At 16.0% G+C, this 21,024-nt stretch overlaps 4 protein-coding genes across 4 annotated transcripts, besides 34 other annotated features; 3 read left to right on the forward strand and 1 right to left on the reverse strand. All coding sequences in view use genetic code 6, as the record gives it.

The window, feature by feature from the left end:
* The first annotated feature begins 348 nt into the window (after positions 1 to 348).
* Positions 349 to 439: a microsatellite.
* Positions 350 to 437: a microsatellite.
* Positions 360 to 402: a microsatellite.
* Positions 367 to 440: a microsatellite.
* Positions 441 to 779: 339 nt separating this feature from the next.
* Positions 780 to 831: a microsatellite.
* Positions 796 to 848: a microsatellite.
* Positions 849 to 1,617: 769 nt separating this feature from the next.
* Positions 1,618 to 1,654: a microsatellite.
* Positions 1,641 to 1,678: a microsatellite.
* Positions 1,643 to 1,687: a microsatellite.
* Positions 1,688 to 2,047: 360 nt separating this feature from the next.
* Positions 2,048 to 2,113: a microsatellite.
* A 4-nt stretch (positions 2,114 to 2,117) lies between these two features.
* Positions 2,118 to 2,227: a microsatellite.
* A 1,637-nt stretch (positions 2,228 to 3,864) lies between these two features.
* Positions 3,865 to 4,032: a microsatellite.
* A 132-nt stretch (positions 4,033 to 4,164) lies between these two features.
* Positions 4,165 to 4,221: a microsatellite.
* Positions 4,222 to 4,577: 356 nt separating this feature from the next.
* Positions 4,578 to 4,669: a microsatellite.
* Positions 4,593 to 4,665: a microsatellite.
* Positions 4,601 to 4,650: a microsatellite.
* A 20-nt stretch (positions 4,670 to 4,689) lies between the features above and the next one.
* Positions 4,690 to 4,744: a microsatellite.
* Positions 4,745 to 5,040: 296 nt separating this feature from the next.
* Positions 5,041 to 5,105: a microsatellite.
* A 445-nt stretch (positions 5,106 to 5,550) lies between these two features.
* On the forward strand, positions 5,551 to 6,772 carry IMG5_203740 (NLI interacting factor-like phosphatase family protein, putative; the record flags this gene model as incomplete). The annotated part of the gene is made up of 4 exons (XM_004023810.1): positions 5,551 to 5,874; positions 6,183 to 6,386; positions 6,432 to 6,598; positions 6,658 to 6,772. 4 exons carry the CDS (start codon positions 5,551 to 5,553, stop codon positions 6,770 to 6,772), a joined length of 810 nt encoding a protein of 269 aa, XP_004023859.1.
* Positions 5,881 to 5,994: a microsatellite.
* Positions 6,117 to 6,169: a microsatellite.
* Positions 6,773 to 6,865: 93 nt separating the features above from the next.
* Positions 6,866 to 6,919: a microsatellite.
* Positions 6,920 to 7,124: 205 nt separating this feature from the next.
* Positions 7,125 to 12,141, forward strand: IMG5_203750 (hypothetical protein; the record flags this gene model as incomplete). The annotated part of the gene is made up of 15 exons (XM_004023811.1): positions 7,125 to 7,414; positions 7,468 to 7,571; positions 7,654 to 7,763; positions 7,817 to 7,926; positions 7,981 to 8,064; positions 8,116 to 8,167; positions 8,220 to 8,270; positions 8,512 to 8,574; positions 8,695 to 8,798; positions 8,863 to 8,938; positions 8,983 to 9,052; positions 10,789 to 10,960; positions 11,045 to 11,470; positions 11,520 to 11,691; positions 11,752 to 12,141. 15 exons carry the CDS (start codon positions 7,125 to 7,127, stop codon positions 12,139 to 12,141), a joined length of 2,274 nt encoding a protein of 757 aa, XP_004023860.1.
* Positions 10,994 to 11,022: a microsatellite.
* Positions 12,142 to 12,206: 65 nt separating the features above from the next.
* Positions 12,207 to 12,337: a microsatellite.
* Positions 12,217 to 12,332: a microsatellite.
* Positions 12,232 to 12,332: a microsatellite.
* Positions 12,239 to 12,355: a microsatellite.
* On the reverse strand, positions 12,319 to 13,813 carry IMG5_203760 (hypothetical protein; the record flags this gene model as incomplete). Its single annotated transcript, XM_004023812.1, has 3 exons — positions 12,319 to 12,355; positions 12,694 to 12,771; positions 12,819 to 13,813. The coding sequence occupies 3 exons, from the start codon at positions 13,811 to 13,813 to the stop codon at positions 12,319 to 12,321; spliced, it is 1,110 nt and encodes a 369-aa protein (XP_004023861.1).
* Positions 13,814 to 13,874: 61 nt separating this feature from the next.
* Positions 13,875 to 13,943: a microsatellite.
* An 875-nt stretch (positions 13,944 to 14,818) lies between these two features.
* Positions 14,819 to 14,989: a microsatellite.
* Positions 14,990 to 16,868: 1,879 nt separating this feature from the next.
* Positions 16,869 to 16,903: a microsatellite.
* A 95-nt stretch (positions 16,904 to 16,998) lies between these two features.
* Positions 16,999 to 17,032: a microsatellite.
* Positions 17,033 to 17,107: 75 nt separating this feature from the next.
* Positions 17,108 to 18,869, forward strand: IMG5_203770 (hypothetical protein; the record flags this gene model as incomplete). Its single annotated transcript, XM_004023813.1, has 4 exons — positions 17,108 to 17,318; positions 17,363 to 17,470; positions 17,521 to 18,486; positions 18,535 to 18,869. The coding sequence occupies 4 exons, from the start codon at positions 17,108 to 17,110 to the stop codon at positions 18,867 to 18,869; spliced, it is 1,620 nt and encodes a 539-aa protein (XP_004023862.1).
* A 427-nt stretch (positions 18,870 to 19,296) lies between these two features.
* Positions 19,297 to 19,363: a microsatellite.
* Positions 19,303 to 19,368: a microsatellite.
* Positions 19,306 to 19,363: a microsatellite.
* Positions 19,369 to 20,130: 762 nt separating the features above from the next.
* Positions 20,131 to 20,173: a microsatellite.
* The last annotated feature ends 851 nt before the right edge of the window (positions 20,174 to 21,024 follow it).

Genomic DNA, 21,024 nt, shown 5'->3' on the forward strand with positions numbered 1-21,024 from the left:
TATGAACCCTCTATAGGTTTTTTATATTAAAATTGAGCATTAATTTGCAAATCTTTGATATTTACTTTATTAATATGAATAATTTGATTAAATATTATAATAATTATCAGTTTTATTTGAAATAATATTTAAATTTTATGGCTGTTGGAAAAATAAAGCAGGTTCTTATTAATAAGAAGATGTGTAAATTTGATTTTTCTAAGTTATATTATGTGGATTATTATTATCATTGATTAAATTTGAATTGTCATTGTCATTATTAAAATTATTAATATGATCTAAATATTGATTATAATTCATATTATTCTTTCTAATATTTATATATACAATATTTTAAAAAAGTAAAGGAATATAATAAAAATAAAAATATAAATATATATAATAAATATATATATATATATATATTATATATATATATTTATATACATATATAAATATATTTTGACTTAGTAATTATAAAAATAATTTATATAAAAATCACAATAATTATATTTATTAAAATTATTTTCATTATGCCAATAAATAAAAAAATAATTAATTAATATTTTCTAAATTTTTATTTAAAAAATGTTTATTATTAAAATTAATGATAGAAAAATCATTAAAACAGTTTTTGTATTTTATTAATCATTTAAAGATACTATATTTTTTTTAAGTATTCTATAAAAAATAAATATAATATTATAAATATTAATAATTTTTTTTTTTTTATTTATAATTAAATTTATATTTCATTAAATATCGTAAATAAAAAAAATAAAAGTTTAAAAAAAATTAAAAAATATAAATAATTAAATATATATATATATATATATATTTAAATATAAATATATATATTATATATATATTCAAATATTAAATTTATTTTATAATTTATTATTTTTTATATTGTTATTTTGCTAATTATCAATATATATATGTTATATTTTTATTCCTAATATTTAAATTATAAAGTTGTTTTAAATTTAAAGTTATATATTTTTATTTTTTTACTTGTTGCTCTTAAATATATTTTATAGTAAATATTTTGTTTATATATTTTTTATAAATTAAGATTCTGTTCTTATAATAGTTTTTTAAGTAATATTTTTTAATATTTGATTTAATTTAGTTTTTATAAAAATTTACATATTTTTTTCATTTTTATATAAATAATTATTGATATAAAAAATAATTCTAAGATATTTAATACTATAAGCATTTAGTATTTATTATCTTAAAAATTTAACATTGTATATTATTTTATTTTATATTTTTTTTAAATATAATTTTTAGTAGATATTTAATATTTTTTTATTAAACTAAATTTAAAATTTATTATATCTACTTTATTTTAAACAAAAACAGTATATATAATTAATTAGGTTACAAAAAAATATATTGATAATACTTTCCATATATTTAAATCAAATTAACACATAAACTTATTTAAAAAAATTATATATTTTTTTAAATATATTGAAATTTTATATATTATATGATTTTCAATTTGTATAATTATTGAATATATCTAAATTATGGATGTATACTATTATTTTTAGATAAACATATATTTATTATATATGTAATTTTATTATTAAATCAAAAATAAAATTGCGCATAATTTTTTATTTTAGTTTTTAAATTATATTTTAACTTTTAAATTTTATTTTAAAATATATTTAATTTAAAAATATTTTAAATTTAACTATCTGTTTATATATGTAAAAATTATGATTTAAATTCCTTGCATTTATAAATAGAAACTGAAATTAAGTAATTATTAGCCAATATAGAAATAATTTATATAATATAAATTTCTTATCCAAAAAGATAAAATAATATTTAAAATTATATAATTAACTTAAATTTTTAACTTTTATAATTATTTTAATTAAATCTATATTATTTAAAAAATAAAACCTATTATGTATAATAACTATCAAGTGTTATTTATATAATTAGTTTCTAATTATTAAAATAAATGCTATTATATTTTTTGAAAATAATTAAAATAAAAATAATTCTAAATATTTTAAATTGAGAAAAAACAAACATACATAATTTTAAAATTATATTGATAAAAAAAAAAATTAAATACAAAAATTACATTAATAATAAGAAAAAATAAATAAACCATATATATATATATATATATATATATATTTGTATATATAAAAATCTATTTATATATATTTATTTATTTATATATATATATATATTATTATATATTTATATATTTATATATTGTAATATATAGATTATAATCTAATAATATTGGAAATATAAGAAATACAAGCAATTAAAATAAATGAATTAATTAAATTAGTATTAATTAAAGAATTATAATTCTAGTGGAGGAAATACTTATAACTAGGCAAGTCGAGATAATCTAAAATAAATGTTGAAAAATTAATAATTAAATGTAAATTTAATCGAAAATTATAATATGAATATGACAAATGTATAAGAAAATCCAAATAGATAATTTACATAAATTTTAATTATGGAATAAATAAAAATTAATAATCTCCAGTTTAATAATAATTTTAGAATCAGAATTCTTTACTATAGATTTAATAAAAACCTTTAAATGAATAAAAAACAAGATAATAATAATTTTAATAAACTTCTTAAAATGCTTTTTGTAATTCTCCTTCTAAAAAAAACATTGGATATTCAAATACTTAATAATCTCCTAAAAATATGAACGGTATAATCTTTATATATATATTTTTTATTAATATGTATTTTATATGTTTTTTAACTCATATTATAGATTATTCTTCTAATAATATAGATATAAATGAAAGGAAAAACAGTCCTTTAAGAAGTAAATAATAATATGATTAATAATTCCTAGCTTAATCTAATAAAGCTTAATATTTATTAAAAGGTTTAATAAATAATAATAATTTAGAAAAATGTCAAACAAATAATTATTTAAAAACAAATTTAAATAATAGTGATAACGTATTTAAAAATTTTTATAATAGAAAAAAATAAAATTATAAATTAATTATTAAAATTTATATGTTTTTTTTTATATTAATAATACTAAAAAAAAAAAAAAAGATGATTGGAATAGTAGGATAATAATAATAAATTTTATAAAAAAATTAAAGAAATGATTCAACAAATGGTTTCAGAAGTAGAGATATTAGTAACGAAAAGTAAAGGGGAATTTCTTCAAATAAAACGGGTTAATTAACTTAAAATTAGGCAAAATAATACATGTAATAATAATAGTAGTAATAGACGAATCATAATACTTCATTTAATAATAATTTTAACGAAAAAAAATCATTAAATGATTTATACATGACAAATAATCAAAAAATAAATATAAAAGCAAACGATTTTGACCAAATAAACGAATTTAAGAAAATAAATAATAAAAATTAATAAACTTCTCCAAATTAACAAAAACTATTAAGAGATGAAATAATAAATTAAGTGTATAAAAATGCAAATAATAATTCGCGTTCAATTACTCCTAAATGCTTATAATAATAAATATAATAAATTTAAAAGTCTAATTAAAATTTAAGAGTTAATAATAATGAGAATTAAAGGTTAAATACATATGGAGGTGGAAACGATAATTATAGAACTAATTTAAATGAAAAATCATTTGCAGAAAAATAATAAAATATCTATTAAAAATAATAAGAAGGCAATAAATATATATAAAAAAGTAATGAATTATCAAACGAATTAAATAGTTTAAAATAATAGTATTAAAATACTTAAGATTAACAGTCAAAAAGTCCTTTAAGAAAGAATACAATAAAAAATAATACTACTCCTTAAAATAATAACTAAATTATATAAAACAAATAAACATCTAGAGAAAGCTCAACTGCTCCTATAAGGATTAATCAAAATAATATTAATAATTAATAATAATAATAATAATAATAATAATTATTAGAAAGAAATAATAGTCCTTCGTAAAGATAATAATAATAATAATAATAATAATAATAATAATAATAATAATAATAATAATAATAATAATAATAATAATATTAATAAAAATAATAATTATAAATGAAAATGACAAATAATTTTACTAATAATTAAAATTTAAAATTAGTTAATTAATAAAAAAATTCATCTTCTAGTAATAACTTGCTAGGCTAGTAAAATTATTCCAGTAATAATATTAGTTATTAAAATATTTAATAATAATAATTATAATAATAATAATAAAAGCAATAATAATAATAATAGTAATAACCATTAAATTAATAAAAAATAAATTAACAAAATTAAGTTATAAATGTATTAAATAATATGTCTAATAATAATAGTAATCATAAATTATAAACTTATACAAAATCATAAGATAATCAAAATTAAATAAAAATATTGTAAAATTTACAAGAAAAAATAATTAAAAAACATGAAAAGCTTTCAGAACCAAGTGTAGAATCCTTAAAAAAATTACGTAAACATAAACTTTCTACTGAATATGTAGATACATCTTATTTTAAATATAATCAAGAAATGATAAAATAATATTAAATAGAATCATAACACTAAGCAAAAGATAGTACTTGTAGTTCTACTTATTAATAAGAATAATAATTATTATAATAATAACAGCCATAACAACAATAATAACCATTATAAACATAATAATAATAACAATAATAACATTAATAACCATTGTAATAATAATAATTTCCTTCTTTTGCTAATTTAAATAGTAATAATAATAATCAAAATAATAATAAGTAATAATAATAATAATAATAATTACAATAAGAATAGAAATAGTTAAATATAAAAAATGTAAAAAATATTAACCAAAAAATCTAAATTACATGTACAGATTCTGAAATATCAAGTTATACTACCGCTTATCAAAGCGAAGAGTTATCAAAAAGTATAATTGCAAAACTTAATTTAGAAGAAATGCTTTAAATAGAAGAAAATCTATATAATCTTTAATAAACAAAATTTACTAATGTTAAAAATAATAGTAGATATTGTAAAAACTACCTTAATATAATAGCTGAATAATAATTTGATTGTTTAGAAGTAAAAAAATAAATATATATATATATATATATATATATATATATATAATTATATATTTATATATATATATATTTATAGAAAATTAGTGTAGATAATAGATAGTAAAATATTCTAATTAGAATGATAATTTTGGAAAGAATATGTGTCGTTTTGAGTCTACATGAAGCTTTAAATTTTGAAGATGAAGAGCATTTAGATAGTTTAAATAATTCTTTATAGTATGTTCATTTAAACTTTTTAATTTACTTAGATATTATTTTAAATAAATATACATTTTCAAATGATTAATAAGAAATATAAAGAAAAATTTAAAATCTATTTTAATAGAGAATGAAATCAAAAAGATTTTCTAATATTATGAATAAAAGTGATAAGTTTTAGGTTATAGATAGTTATTGTGATATTATTATGCCTATGATTAAAATGTTTGTTTCTTATTATGAAAAGGAACCTTATTAAAGTATTTTTAATATTATTGAAAATATTAATACTTAAACTGTTAGCTAATCTACTGCTATTTTAATGGAATGTTTTTCTAAAATTGTATAAATTTAAAATAAATATTAAATTATTTTTTTATTTATTTATTTATTTTATAAGATTGTTAATTTAGAAGATAAATTTTCAAAAGAAAGTAAAAATAATGAGGAAGAATAAAAAATAAGCAAAGAATTGTCTTAAAAAAATAAAGATTAAAACAAAGCTTAAAATAATGAGACAGAAGAAAGTGAAGAAGAAGAAATTAAAATCGGATCAATACAACCTCCATATATACCACCTCAAAAAAATCCAGAAAAATATACATTAGTTTTAGATTTAGATGAAACTTTGGTACATTATTAAGAGGTACTGATATATATATATATATAAAATTATATAAATAAATATATATATATATATAAATATATATATATATATTTAAATATTTATAATCATATATATATATTAATATACATATATATATATTTATTTTTTAAAATTAACTATTGTTTGGATTTTTTAAAATCTATAAAATAAAAAATACATGAATTTTTATATATTTTTTTTAATAATTAAAAATGGCGAAAATTATATAATTTTTAAAAGTAATATATATATATATATATATATATATATATATATATATATATTTATTATATATTTTATTTTTTTAGATGGAAGATGGTGGACAATTTTTAGTAAGACCATATGCTGAATAGTTTTTGGAAGAAATGGCCCAATATTATGAAATTGTTATTTTTACAGCTGCTTTATCTGAATATGCAAATTTTATTTTAGATATAATAGATTCTAAATAAATAATTTCTTATAAATTATATAGATAACATACTGCTTTACATGAAAATTCTTATGTTAAAGTAATTTTTTTTTTTTTTTAATAAATTAATATAATATTAAATTAGGATTTGTCTAAAATAGGAAGAGATTTATCAAAAATGATAATTATAGATAATATGCCTGAAAACTTTTAACTCTAACCTGAAAATGGAATTTATATATTGAGTTGGTTTGGAGATCCTGATGATAGAGCTTTATATGATTTAACTCCTTTATTAAAAGGTATAATCTTGTTATTTTTTTTTAAATATTTTTTTTTTTTTTTTTTTTTTAGTAAATTGTGACTAATAGGAAATTTAGAGATGTTAGAATTGCTTTGAAAAAATTTAGAGAAAAAATGATGGAAAATATATAAAATGGAATAGAAGATCCACATTTAAATTTATAATTAGATAATATAGATTGAAATTTATTATTATTATTTTTGAAAAAAAAATAAAAAATTAAATATTAAAAAATTTGTATATAATATGTAAAAATATATATAAAATTATATAAAATGTTAATTATTTAGTATTTTATATGTAAATTATTTAGTATTTTTTATATGTAATTTTTTTTTATTTTAAAAAAGAAAATATCAAATATTTTTATTAAATAAATTACTTTTATCCATATAAATTAAATTTTCTATATTACTTAAAAATTGCAATTTTTAAAAATCGATCTTTTATTATTATATTTATTTATTTTTTTAAAAAAAAATATAAATATTTACAATTTTTTTTTTTTTTTAAAAAAAAAAAAAAACTCTAAAAATGTTTTCAAAATCAACTAAACCTACATCAATACCATTGAAAAAAGCATTTTCATCAAATAATTAATAAAAGTAACCATTAGTTAGTAAACCTTCTATTTTACAAAATTAATCAATAAATTAAGTTTAAAAGCCATCATTGCATACTATATAAAAGAAATAATAATAAAATTAAGAAGAATAAAAATCTTAGTAAAATGAAAGCTAAAATAAATTTTAATAAAAGCCATCTTCTAAATTTACTTCTATAAAGACTGTTGACCTCTTTTCAAAAGCAAATAACTAAAACAGGTATAATTTAAAAAAAATTATTTTATATAAAAAATTAAAATTAAAATAAATAGTAATTCATTTGCTTATGTTTATAATGCAGGTGGTATACCATGTAGAGTAAATCATGGAAGTATTAAAATGAACATTTAGTGGAATTAAGGTGTAAACTTAAAAGGTAAGAAAATAATATAAAATAATTTAGAAATTTATTTTAATTATTTTATTTATTTATTTGTTTTTTTTTAAAAAAAAATAAGATTTACCTTATGATCCTTTACTTGCTACTTGTTTTGAAGGACTTACTGAAGAAAAGCACCCTTATAATTTTATTGCTTATAATTGTACTAAGGAAATGCTTGAATAAGAAGTATATTTTTTTAAAAAATTTTATTCAAATAAAATTTTTTAAAATATTTATAGGATGCGGGATAAAAAATAGTACCAATGATAAATAAACTTGTTTGGCCACTAAAGAATTCTTTATAAAGCAAAAATTAATAAAATTTCGATAATGCTTTAACTATTTTAAAGTTTAATATTTTTTTGTTATATATTATTAATTTTAAATAAATAATATATAAAAGATTATTATCTGATACTATTGGACCTAATTTAAATCCCCATATAAAAAATATACTTTAGCCTATAGTAATTTAGATGAATAAATAGTAAAATTATATTTAAATTAAATATATATAACTAAAAAAAAATAATATAAGAATGTTAAGAGAAAAAATCACAATTACTTTAAGAGCACTAGAAGAAAATGGAGTATACTATAAAAAAAATAACTTTATTTTTTATTTTAAATAAAAAATTAAAGGGAGCAGATGTAGTTAAAATCATAAAATCAGCAATTCCAACTTACACTAATGTTTGAACATTAAAAAAATTAAATTATAAATATATTTTATATAAATTATTTTTGTTATTTGTGAAATTAATATTTTTTTATAGTTTATATAAAATGCATTTTTACTAGAAATTTTTTTTTTATATATAAAAATCAGTTAAAATATTAATAAATTATTATATTAGTTGCTTTTTTATAATTATATAAATATTAATTTATTATTAAATTAGCTAAAATAAAAAATAATTAATATAATAATTAGATAATAAGAATGTCTTCTTAACTTACAGAAAATTTTAAAGGCATAAATGAAATTATAACATAAGTATAATTTATAATAAATTATTCATAAATACAATTTTAAATCAAATATATATTTTAAAATTTTATATAGATAAATGATTATGGAATTAAAATATTTAGTTAAAAATCTTAAAAACAATAGTTCATATAATAAATAGGAGATTGTCAAAAAAGAGAAGATTTTAATATTCAAAAAATTAAATCTACATTTGAAATATTTACAAAAAATATGGATTAATTATTATAGTAAAAAAAAATTAAAATTAATACATAAAATAAAATATATATATATATATATATACATATTCAGCCAAATTAACCAAGATTATGAAAACCTAGAAAAAGTATTATAAAAGCATGAAAGTGATATTAGAAATCGTATTAGAGTTATATAAATATATATATATATATTTATTAATAAAATAAAAAGACTGAACAATAATTAAAGTTGTTTATAGAATCTTTATAGTAAAAAATTGAAGAATGTGAATAAGAATAAAGTTAATTATTAAACAACACAAAGTAAATGATACTTGATGTTAAAAATGATAATTAAAAATTAAATGAATAAAAACAAAAAGTTTAATAAGAATTAGAGAAAGCAAATATTTAAAATATTAATTTAACAAACAAAGTAAAATAAAATGAGTAATTATATAAAGAATATCAATAATTACAAGAAAGAATAAAAATTTTAGAAAAATTAGTTTTTGTTAAAAAAATAATTTAATTATTAGTTTTTTATACTAAAAAAATATAAAGGAAAATAACACAAAAAAACATCTAAACTTTAACAAAAATTATGAATATCAATAAATTATTAATAACTCTTTAAATATTTAAGAACATTAAGAACATTTTATGAACAAGTAAGGTTACTAAAAATACATATATATATATATAATTATTATTATTATATTTAAAAAAATATATTAATTCTCTATATATTTATTAGTATTCATTAAAAAAATCCTTGTAATACTAAAAATTCTTCTCATTTAAAAATTATTCAAAATACAAAAGCTCCATTAATAAATAATAATAATAATTCTCATGATAATAATATAAATAATAATAGTATAATATATCATAAAAAACATGAAGAATCTAATTAAAACAATACTGAATAAGATTTTAAAATCCAATGCTCAAAATAACATGTAAACAGTTGTTTAATATAAACAAATTCGGAAGAAAAAGTTTTCTAATAAAATGCAAGTAATAAATAATAAAAAAACACAAATACTAATAAAACAAAAGATTTAAATATTGTTTAAACAATAAGATCTAGATCAAGGTTTAAAATATTTTTATTTATCTACCTATATATACATTCATACAGATATATATTTATATTTATTTATATATAGAAATGATGCTAAAAAATAATTACATAGTCACCATCTATCAGCTAATTGTTCTATTAATAACTCATATAGTAATGCAGTTAGAATTAATAAAATTAATAATTAAAGTTTAAATAATAATATTTCTTTATTCTATAACAATAGTCTTAATTAAAACAAGAATTTATAGTAAGTTAATAAAAAAAAAGTAAATGTATGTAATTAAGTTTTGAATAATTTCGAAGTATACAAATTGTCATAAATTAGTAAATAATATTCTAATTATTTGAATTAGGATTAACATAATAAATAAAATATGACCAGCATTCATAATAATAGTAGCATTAATGGCATTAATAATAGCTATTTAAATAATTGCTTGAAATCAATTAATATTTAAAATTTGTAAAAACAATGATGATTCAAATAAGGAAACAATAATATTTATAATTGTATTATTTTTTTATTTTGTTTTTTTTCTAATTAACAAAAAAAAGATTTAATTTTTTTTAAAATATAGATATAAATAAATAAAAAGTTAATTTTTTTTTTTCTAAATAAAAATTTATATATTTTTATATATATATATAAAAAAAAAACAATCAAATAAAAATGATATAAAAATTTAGTTCGAATTTTAGTAAAAACCTAAAGTTTTATTTTTCATCAAAGAAAAACATATATTAAAAACTTGGCTAATTTTAATAAAAATTCGAAGAAGGAGTTAAATAAAAATACATTAATACCAAATTCAAAGATGAGAAATTTTAATAATTTGATTTTTAACATGTAAAATAAGCAATAAGTGAAGAATATGATGAATTAAAAGATGAAATAATCCAAGAAGGTTAATATATTTTAAATTTTTTCATAACAAAAAAAAAAAAAAGGAGGAATTTTAAAAGAAGTGAGAAGAGCTCTTTTAGGAAAAGATGTTGATGAAGTTTAAGACGAATAAATATCATAAGAAGATTTTGACGAACCTCAAGAAGATTTTTTACACGAAGGACTATCCCATGATGAGTTTTTAAGACGTGCTTAGAAATATTAATTATAATTATTGTAAAAAAAATAAAAATATATATTTTATTTCTTTATATATATATATATATATATATATATATTTTTTTATAATAAAAAAAATAGCTAAAAATAAATACCAGATCCGTTTGTAAAAGATTAAATAAACTCTCAGTATGGAAATTATAGTTCTTATGACCGAAATTACTTATAACTTAAAAAAATACATTAAACAGTCCCAAAAATGGAATAAATAGCTTATGGATAATACAAATTGCACTCTTTTATGAAGAATAATTTACTTGAATAAGAAGGATATCATGAATTATGGGATGATTTCTAAAAAGAGCTAAAAGATTAAAAAGTACAAATGGGTGAAGATTAAGCACTTGAGGAATTCTATAAATTCGTGGAAGAAGTTTAAAAAGAAGATGATGAATATGTACCCGAATTCGAAGAAATGGATAATACAAATTTTGATGATCCTGTTGAAATGAGAGGTCTTGATGATCCTCGTCTTTCGCCAAAAGCAAGAGATGATATTTATGAATTGTATTGTTATTTTTATCTATTTATTATTTTAATATTTATTTCTATTTAGATATTAAAAAGGGTGGAGTATTAAAGATATATGTACTAGATATGGTATTATACCTGAAAGAACAAAAGCTGTTATTTGGTAATGTGAAAAATTTTATACTTAAATTCTTCCAAAAGCAGATCCTTTATTAGTTTATTTGACATATTAGATGGAAGAAGAATGGGCTGAAGAAGTAAAATTCAAAACATATTTAAATAAAAACTTATTTATTTATATATAAATAAATGAATAGAATGGAGGCTGGTAAGATTATGGAATTGATTTAGAAGATTTGATAGAAAGAGAAAGAGGTACACACAGTTTAACATTTGAAAAATAAAGAGAAGTTGATTTTGGTAATCCTTCCAAAAAATGGACAAAAGAAGAAAGGGAATAAATTAAATTCAGGCATACACCAAAATCTGAAAAAATTACATAGAAATTAGATGGGGGTATATATCAAAGAGGGTATCTTATTAAAGATTGGAAGGCTCATAGAGGTAAATGTAGATAAGATGTTAGTAGAGCTTTTAAAAGAATTGTAGAACATTCACATGAACCTCATAGATTACCAAGTAGTTCAATACTTAAATTAAAAAATGGGCCAAGAATTGGAGCTTAAGGATTAGGAACTAAACTTTGAATAAAATTTTTAATATAATAAACATTTTAAAGTTTATTAATTATAATTTGTTAATTATATATTTAATATTTAAAGATATAATATATAATAATTTATATATAATTATATTAATATATTTATATATATTTATAAATATTTATATTTATATATATTTTTATAATTATATATATATATTATTCATAATTATATATTATATTTATCCATTTCTATTTATCTTTTTATATTTTTAATTTATCCTTTCAAATTTCTTTGAATAAAATATTATTTTTTTTAAGAAGCTACTTTAAGTTTTTTAAAAGTTTCATTTAAATTTTATTAATTATCTTATGGTTTTTTTAATATATTTTTTTAATCTGGTTAATATTATTTTATAAAATCAATATAACTTTTTGGAACTGCTTTACTTACATTTTCAAATTTATTATCTTTGTTTTTTTATTTATTACTTTATTATACTTTACTATTTTATTATTTTTATATATAATACTTTTAATAAATATATTTAAATAATACTCAATAGCATGTTTATCTAAAAAACTTTATTTTAATTACTCAACTAATTTTACATCTTATTTACCATAGAGGCTTATTACAGTTCCATTTTTACCTGCTCTTCCTGTTCTTCCTGCTCTTTTTTATTTTATTTAAAATTAAAAGATAAAAATAATATACACTACCTATTTATATATTCAAATCCATTAATAGGAAAATCAAAATTAATAACATATTTTAAAAACGGAAAATCAAGTCCTTTAGACGCTAAATTTGTACTTATCATAATTTTGGCTTATTATTTCTAAAATTTATCAAGGCTTTATTCCCTTTCTTCTGTTTATTAAGTTCCATTATAAATAACATAATTAGTATATTTAATTTCTTGTAATAGTTTACAAATGTCATTTATAGAAATATTCGAGTTTGCAAAAACAAGTATTCTTTAATTTTTGAATTCTTTAATTAGTCCTTAAAAATTTTATTTTTTTTCAATTTCATTTTCATGGAATGCAAATTCGTGTTCTATATTTTCTAAATTTTGGTTTGTTTTTTACTCTAGAATAAGTTTTAGTTAATTTCTTTATTAAAAAGTTTCCTAAAAAAAATAATTTAATTATTTATTATAGTTCGCGCTTACAAAAATACCCTTCGTTTCTTAATTTTATATCTCTAAAATTTTTTCTTTTAATTCATTTTTAAATCCAAATTCGATAAAAGAATCAATTTCATCAATAACACAAAAAAGAAGGTTTTTCTAAATTTGAATTTGATTTAAATTATTTCCTATAAAAAGTTAATGTTTGTTATATATCTCTTCATTTTATAAATTATTGATTTTTCCTTATAAATTATATATGTTGACGAATTTTAATTTTAAACATTCTTTTTCTATTTATTTTGAAAGCTCTTTTGTAGGGGCTATTATTAAAGCTTTTTTATTAGTGTTTTCTTTTAGCAAAGATATTATTGGGAGTAAATATGCTAAAGTTTTTCCAGTCCCAGTTTATGCTGCCATGTAATAATTTTAATATTTCATACTTTTTAATATGTTTATTGAAAGCTTTTAGATAGGAGAAGGTTTTTTGATTTTTAAAGCATTTAATTGTTCTTTTAATGAATCATGTATTTAAAGATTATTAAATGAACAAAAATTAAATATTTTTCTAAAAAAAAGCATATTTTTTTGTATTAATAAAAAAAGAAGATTTTATTATTTTATTAAATATATACTATAATTCAAAAAAATATATATATAATACAATTAAACTAAAAAAATAATATTTTTATTACTATTAAAAAAAAAAAATTCAACTAAAAAAATTATTATTTTATTATCTCAATTCAATTATTCTATCAGTAATAAATTAAAATTCAACACAATCTTATTAATATTATACTTTAAGTATTTGAATTCCTTTCTTTAATTGTCCTATAATATCAATTGCCATTTCTTTCTTCTTTAAATTATTTAAGTTCATACTTTAATTTTCCTATTAATGTTCTCTTACGATAATATCATTAGCTTATTATTGTTAATTATTTAATTATTCTTCATTAATATTTTTAATTTGATTTTATATATTATATATTTTATTCCTACATTCATTTATTCTACTCTCCATATCATTAAAACCATCAATTAATTTAATTTCTTTTTAATTATTTCTCACAATAGTATTATTATTTTAAGCTACCCTTTCAACAATAGCTTCTAGTTCAAGCATTTTTGTTATAACTAGTTCATTATATTATTTTAAATCTTAGAGTTGTTTCCTTTGTTCTTGAATTTGCTCTATTGTAACTTCATTTTATATACTTTAAATTTAATTTTATTATATTTTTCCTTGTTTTATTAAAATAGATTGTTCATGTAATTTATTATTTATGTTAATTAATACTTATTATAATTATTTTGTTTATTATATTAATGCAAGTTAATTGTTTATTTTACCATGATAAAATTCAAGGACTTATTTTATTTATTAATCACTCGTATTTGTTTAAGATTATTAAGGATAAGTGAAAGCGAAAGCTTATTAATTTGGATTCATTTATTAATTTTATTGTAGAAAAGAAAAATTTTAGGGGAAATTACCAGTTTGGGTTATATTTTAATTTAATAAAGGCTACGATTGCTAAAATTAAGGTTATTATTATTATATTTGAGGCTATTATTATTAAAATTGTTAATATTATGGTTATTATCGTTAAATTAAAGGTTATTATGGTTAAAATTAAGGTTATTATTATTAAAATATAGGTTATTATTGCTAAAATTATGGTTATTATTGTTAAAATTATGTTTATTGTTGTTAAAATTAAAGTTATGGTTGCTATAATTAAGGTTACTATTATTATTAATTGCTAAATATATTCATTTTTTTATTTATATATTTAAATTTTTTTTAGTAAAAAAAAAAATAAGATACATTTAATTTGAATTTTATAATTATTAATATATATTATAAACTAAAATAAAATATGGAAAATCAAAATAATAATTTAGTCAAATAAAGCATTATAAATAAAAAAATTTAAATAAGATAAAATATTAGGAAAAAGCATATAAATCAATATTTAAAACACAAAAGAAATATTCTAGATAATTTAAATGATATTAACAAAAATAATTAATTATTTACTAATATTGAATTAGAAGAAGATATTAATTTAATTTTAATTAAATAAATAGATTAAATGGAAACTAATTATTTGTAAAATAACTAGACATTTAACAATTTTGTTAATATTATAAAATAACATATAAACAAAGTAGAAAAAAGTTTAATATAAAAACTTATTTGTTAAATGATTAAAAATTTTGAATAAGAAAAAAATAATTTCAATGTTGTTTTAGGAAGTTTGAATGTAATTTTACTTATTTAAGAATATGATAAGGAATATAATTATACTTAGATTATTATTCAGAATCTTTTAAATTAATAAAATCAATAAAATTAAATGACTTAAGAAGTTTTTTTAAATGTATCTATTTAAAAATATTAGAAATATTATTTTATCCTTTTTTTTTTTTAAAAAAAAAAAAAAAACAATAAAAAGTTATAGTTAATAATATTAGATTTAAGTGAAAAAAATAGTCAAATAGTTAACTAACTTATAAATATAAATATTATTGAAAATTTACTTTTACATTTGGATATTTTTTCTGACTTATGTTATATGATTTTATTATTAATTTATAATAATTTAACTTTTAAATGTGATTTAGAAAAAAATTCTAAATATGTAAAAAAAAAAAATTATATAATTTATACAATTAATTTTTTATAAAAAGTTTATAAATAGTATATAACAGATATTCAATATTTAATACTATTAATATAAAGATTCTATTTCAAAAAAAATGTCAAAATAAACTATTTGGAAAAGCGTAAGTTATTTGATTTAGCAAGAAGTAATTAATGTGAATTTTTTTTTAGAAAATTAATAAAATTTATAACTTTTAAAATAAACTTTTTAAGAAAATGAAGATTTGTATGAAGAGTTAATAATTATTATTTTTTACATTACTACAATAGATTAGTCTAAGTAAGAATAATTAGTTCCTTTATTTTTTGATGAAAATTGTTATATACTTAATTATTTACTTAAGAAAAATTCAGAGACTGAAAACTTTTGTTTAACTAATATATTATTATCAGGGTCTATTGTATTTAAAGAACTTGAAAAAATAAAATTTATAGAAAAAATAATTAAGAAGTTAAATTAAGAAATAAAAGAAAAATAATTCAATTATTTGATTTCTCTTATTTAAATATATTTTAATTAATTAGAAAACAATAGTTAGTTTTAAAGGATTGTCTAAATTGTTATTTAAAATAAACTTTTTAATAGATATTTTAATTTAATTGAATTATTTTCGAGTTAGACATTATTAAATTAACTAAAATTATTATAGTCTATACTAAAAGTTTATTCTTTATTTAAATAATCATAAATTTAAGAAAATGAAGAAAATTTAATTTTAAAAACTTTTGAATAAAACAATTAAATGGATTATTTTCATTATTTATAATATTCACATAGTAATGATGTATACTAATTATATGATATTATTTGTTAAGATTTTTTGTGAAATTTATTCTTAGTATATTAACTACTAATAAATTTAAAAATAAAAAAAGGTATATAGTACATTTTTAATTTTTTTCAATATAAATAAAGCAGTTTTAATATTGAACTTAATATAAAAAATATAATATAGGCATGAATTTAATATATAAATTTTTTAAATATATATTTTTTATACTAAAAAAATAAAAAAACTTTTATTAATATTTCCCGGTTCAAGAAAAACAAAAATTAAAGGAAAATTATTTCGCGCGCACATAAACAATTAAAAAATAAAAATATATATAATAATAATATATAAATATTATTATTTTAAAATTTATAAGAAATATTTTAATTTCCAATATTTATTTTTTTAAAGAATAAATAAAAAATCAAAATGAAATTAGAAAGACCTCATTTAATTTGGCACGGAAAATATTAAAGAATTCTAACTTTAGACATCCATCCTTTTATAAATTTATTAGTTACAGGAGGTTCTGACGACGAAGTTTATGAAGGAGAAGATTTAGAATTAGAAGAAGAAATAGGATTTATAAAGTATTCCAAAACTAATTATTTTATTTTATATTTAAAAAAAAAAAAAAAAAGTTATGGTGTATAAACGAAAATTATAAACCGGGCGGAAATCCAGAAATAGAGCCGCCTGTAACATTTATAAGGGCTTTAAAAAAACATTCTAACCCTGTAAATTGTCTAAGATTTTCTCCAAACGGATAATATATGGCATCTGGATCAGATGGTAAAAATAAATATTTAATAAAAAAACAATATAAATAATAACAAAAAAAGATCATAAAATTGTAATCTGGAAAATTGAAAGAAGCTTCTAAAATATATGTAGTAGTTAAAAAATATTTAATTTAGTAGCCGTCCATATATTAGAAGGTCATAATAAAGAAGTTTGCGATTTAAGATGGTTTTCTGACAATATACATTTAATATCCGGTGGAATGGATTAAAGAGCTTATATTTGGGATACAAAATAAGGCGTAATAAAATAAACAATAATTGGTGGACACAAAAGTTACATATAAGGTGTAGCAGTAGACCCTAAAATGAAATATTGTGTTACTTTAGGTAACGATAGATAAGCGAAAGTATGGCGAAAATTGAAAGCAACAAACAAGAAGAAAAATATATTCGAATATATCCCTTCAAACACTATAAAAAGATTGCCTTTTTAAGACACAAATGAGCTAATTCCTTCTGAGGAAGAAGAGGAAAATTAATCAAACGGAAATTAGGTTGAAGCTTAAAATAATTAATATTTGTCATATGGTCTTTTCCTTTCGGAAAGATAATTAAATAGTTTTTTTAAAAGACCAGATTGGAGTCCTGATGGGTCTTTTTTTTTAATTCCGGCGGCATTTTATTAGGAAAAAAGAGATTCAAAAATTGAAATGTGTGTGTATTTATATAGGAGAAATGTTCTTAATAAGCCGTCTCTTATACTTTCTACGAATAATAAACCAGCTATATGTATTAGGTTCTGTTAGAAAATTTTCTAAAAAAAAGAAGGGGCGTTTAGTATTGTGGATATTCCATATACTATTGTATTCGCCATTAGTACAATTGATAGTGTTATTGTTTATTCGACAGAATCTCTTACTCCTTTAGCAGTAGCGGGGAATATACATTATGCCATTATTAATGATATGGTATTCTTTTAAAATTAGTCTTTGATAATATGTAGTTCGGATGGACTCTGTTCATTTATTTTCTTTGAAGAAGGGGAATTAGGGGAACCTTTGAATAGTTATAATATATATATTTATTTATTTTATGAATTTTTTTTTTATATAGGTTTAGAAGTGGATTAAGAACTTTAATAAATTTTATTTTAAGAAAGTTTTTATCCTATTGATTTATTAAAGTCAGTTGTTTATCCGAAAAAAACTTAAGAATTTATTAGAAATATCATAAATAATTAAAAAAGTTTGGTATAATCAAAGGACATAAAGAGTTTGGAAAAAAATAATTAAGAAGAAGATGCTGAATATGTTGTTGAGAAATTCAATATGGATATTTTAAATGATGAAGTTCAGATTAATACGAAGCCTTAAGAAATTAAATATAAAGTTAATGAAGCGGGAGAATAGAAAAAAGTTATTGTGCCTAAAATTATTAAAAAATATTGAATTTAAATATATTAAATTTATATTTATTTTTTATTTTATTATAATTAAATATATTGTATATATTTTTCAAAAATTATATAAAAATATCTTAAATTTTTATTATATTATAATTTTGAATTAAAGCTAAATTTAATATCGAACACATATTTTTAAATAACAAAAAAAAATATTAAAAAAAAGAAGAAAAAGTAATTTAGAATTAGTTAAATCACCATAATAAAGGCAATTTAAGATTTTCATATTTTAAAGCTTAATTGATAAATTAAAAGATAAAACAAGTAATATATAAAGGTAGGTTAATTAAATATAAAAATCATTTTTTCAATATACATAAATATTTATTTTTTAATAAAAAAATAAAAAATTATCATTAAAATCTATATGAAAAACTTTATAATTCATAAGTTATTTTCTAAATTATCATATTTAAATTTAAATAAATATAAATATAAATATAAATATATATAATATATATATATTATATTAATATAAATTTAATTAATTTATTAATAATATAAAAAATTATTTTAAAATTATATTTAATTAATTTTTAAAAATTAATAAAAAAAATTAGTTTCATTGTTTTTTAAAAACTACATAATAAATTTAATATTTAAAACATTTACACTAAAAATTAATTTATAAAATAATTTTTTCTGCATTTTTTAGCGAAAAATCCTTATAATGCATTTTATAAATAAATATTCTTTTTGTTTTGATAATTCGATAGAAAAATTTAAATTTAAATGAATTTAGTTTTGCATATAAATAATAATAGTCTTTAATATTTATTTTTGTCTGATATTAAAAATATTACTGATTATAATTTTATCAGAAAATAGAATAAAAATTTACAATATTTAGTTTTTATTAGTATAAAAAATATTCTATTAACCGCATTTATATTTGGAAGAAAAAAGATAAAAATAATAGAAAATTATAACGAAGCTTAAAACAAAAATAATAAATGAATAATTTAATTAAGCTCTTTAAGCAATAAAAATTAAAATTTCTTAATTTATTTCGACTTATAAACTTTTAAATGATTTTAATTTACTAAACTTTTTTTTTTTTACAATAGATATTTTTAAAAGAGTGAATCATATTAGTAAGTTATATAATATTAATATAAATTTCAAGTAAATAACACCACTTAAAAATGAAAAATAAAATTTGTAAAATCTTATGATTATTGCTAATTAGAAATACAAAAAATAAATTTAATATGGTATATATAAATAATTTGAAATTAAGTTTAAATATGTATAAGCAATTTTAGAATGTATAAGCAATTTTAGAATGTAATTCAGATTTTAAGATTTTATTTTTTTAAATACAAAAAAATATAAGTTAATACTAATTTTTAGGAATCTTAATAAAATTAATAAGTTAATAAGTCTTGTAATAAATTTTAAAAAGTACATATCAATTAAATTTTTATTTTATTTTAAACAAAAAATAAAATAAATTATTAAATAAAAAAGATAATGCTTCTTTTCTATCGAAATGTTTAATTATAAATAGCTATACATAAAGATCAAAATAAACGCCATTAAATTTATTTTAAAAGTAAAATAAAAATAACATATTATTGTATTTAATAGTCTTTTCTTTAATAAATAACTATTTTTTTTAAAAAAAGTAAAATCACCTCACTTCACTTGATATATTAAGCAGTACAAATATTAAATATAATTTTTTATAAAATATATTTTATATTTTTTTATTTAAAAAGGCAAAACTAAGAATAATGGTTAATAAATTAATTTCTGAAAAATTCAAAATAAAAAAAATAGCTAAATAAAATAATATTCATAAAAAAGATATAATTTATATTAATATATATATCATATATTAATTACGAATATAACTATAAATAACAATTATATGTTTTAATTTTAGTTTTCATAAAGCTGATTTTATAATTTTATAGTAAATTTATTATAATAAATAAAGCTAAAATTATATTTTATAATTAAATAAAAAAATATTATTCATTTATTAAAAAACAAAGCATTTTATTATTTATATATTATTAAAATTATTTATCTATTATAATTAAAATAAAAAAATATATGATTATACCTGAATATTCAAATAAAGCAAGCCAATAATATATTTCTAAAGAAAAACACCCAAAAGTTTCATTTACAAC

Source organism: Ichthyophthirius multifiliis (genome assembly GCF_000220395.1).
Source record: "Ichthyophthirius multifiliis unplaced genomic scaffold scaff_1120509251434, whole genome shotgun sequence".
NCBI classification, from domain to species: Eukaryota; Ciliophora; class Oligohymenophorea; order Hymenostomatida; genus Ichthyophthirius; species Ichthyophthirius multifiliis.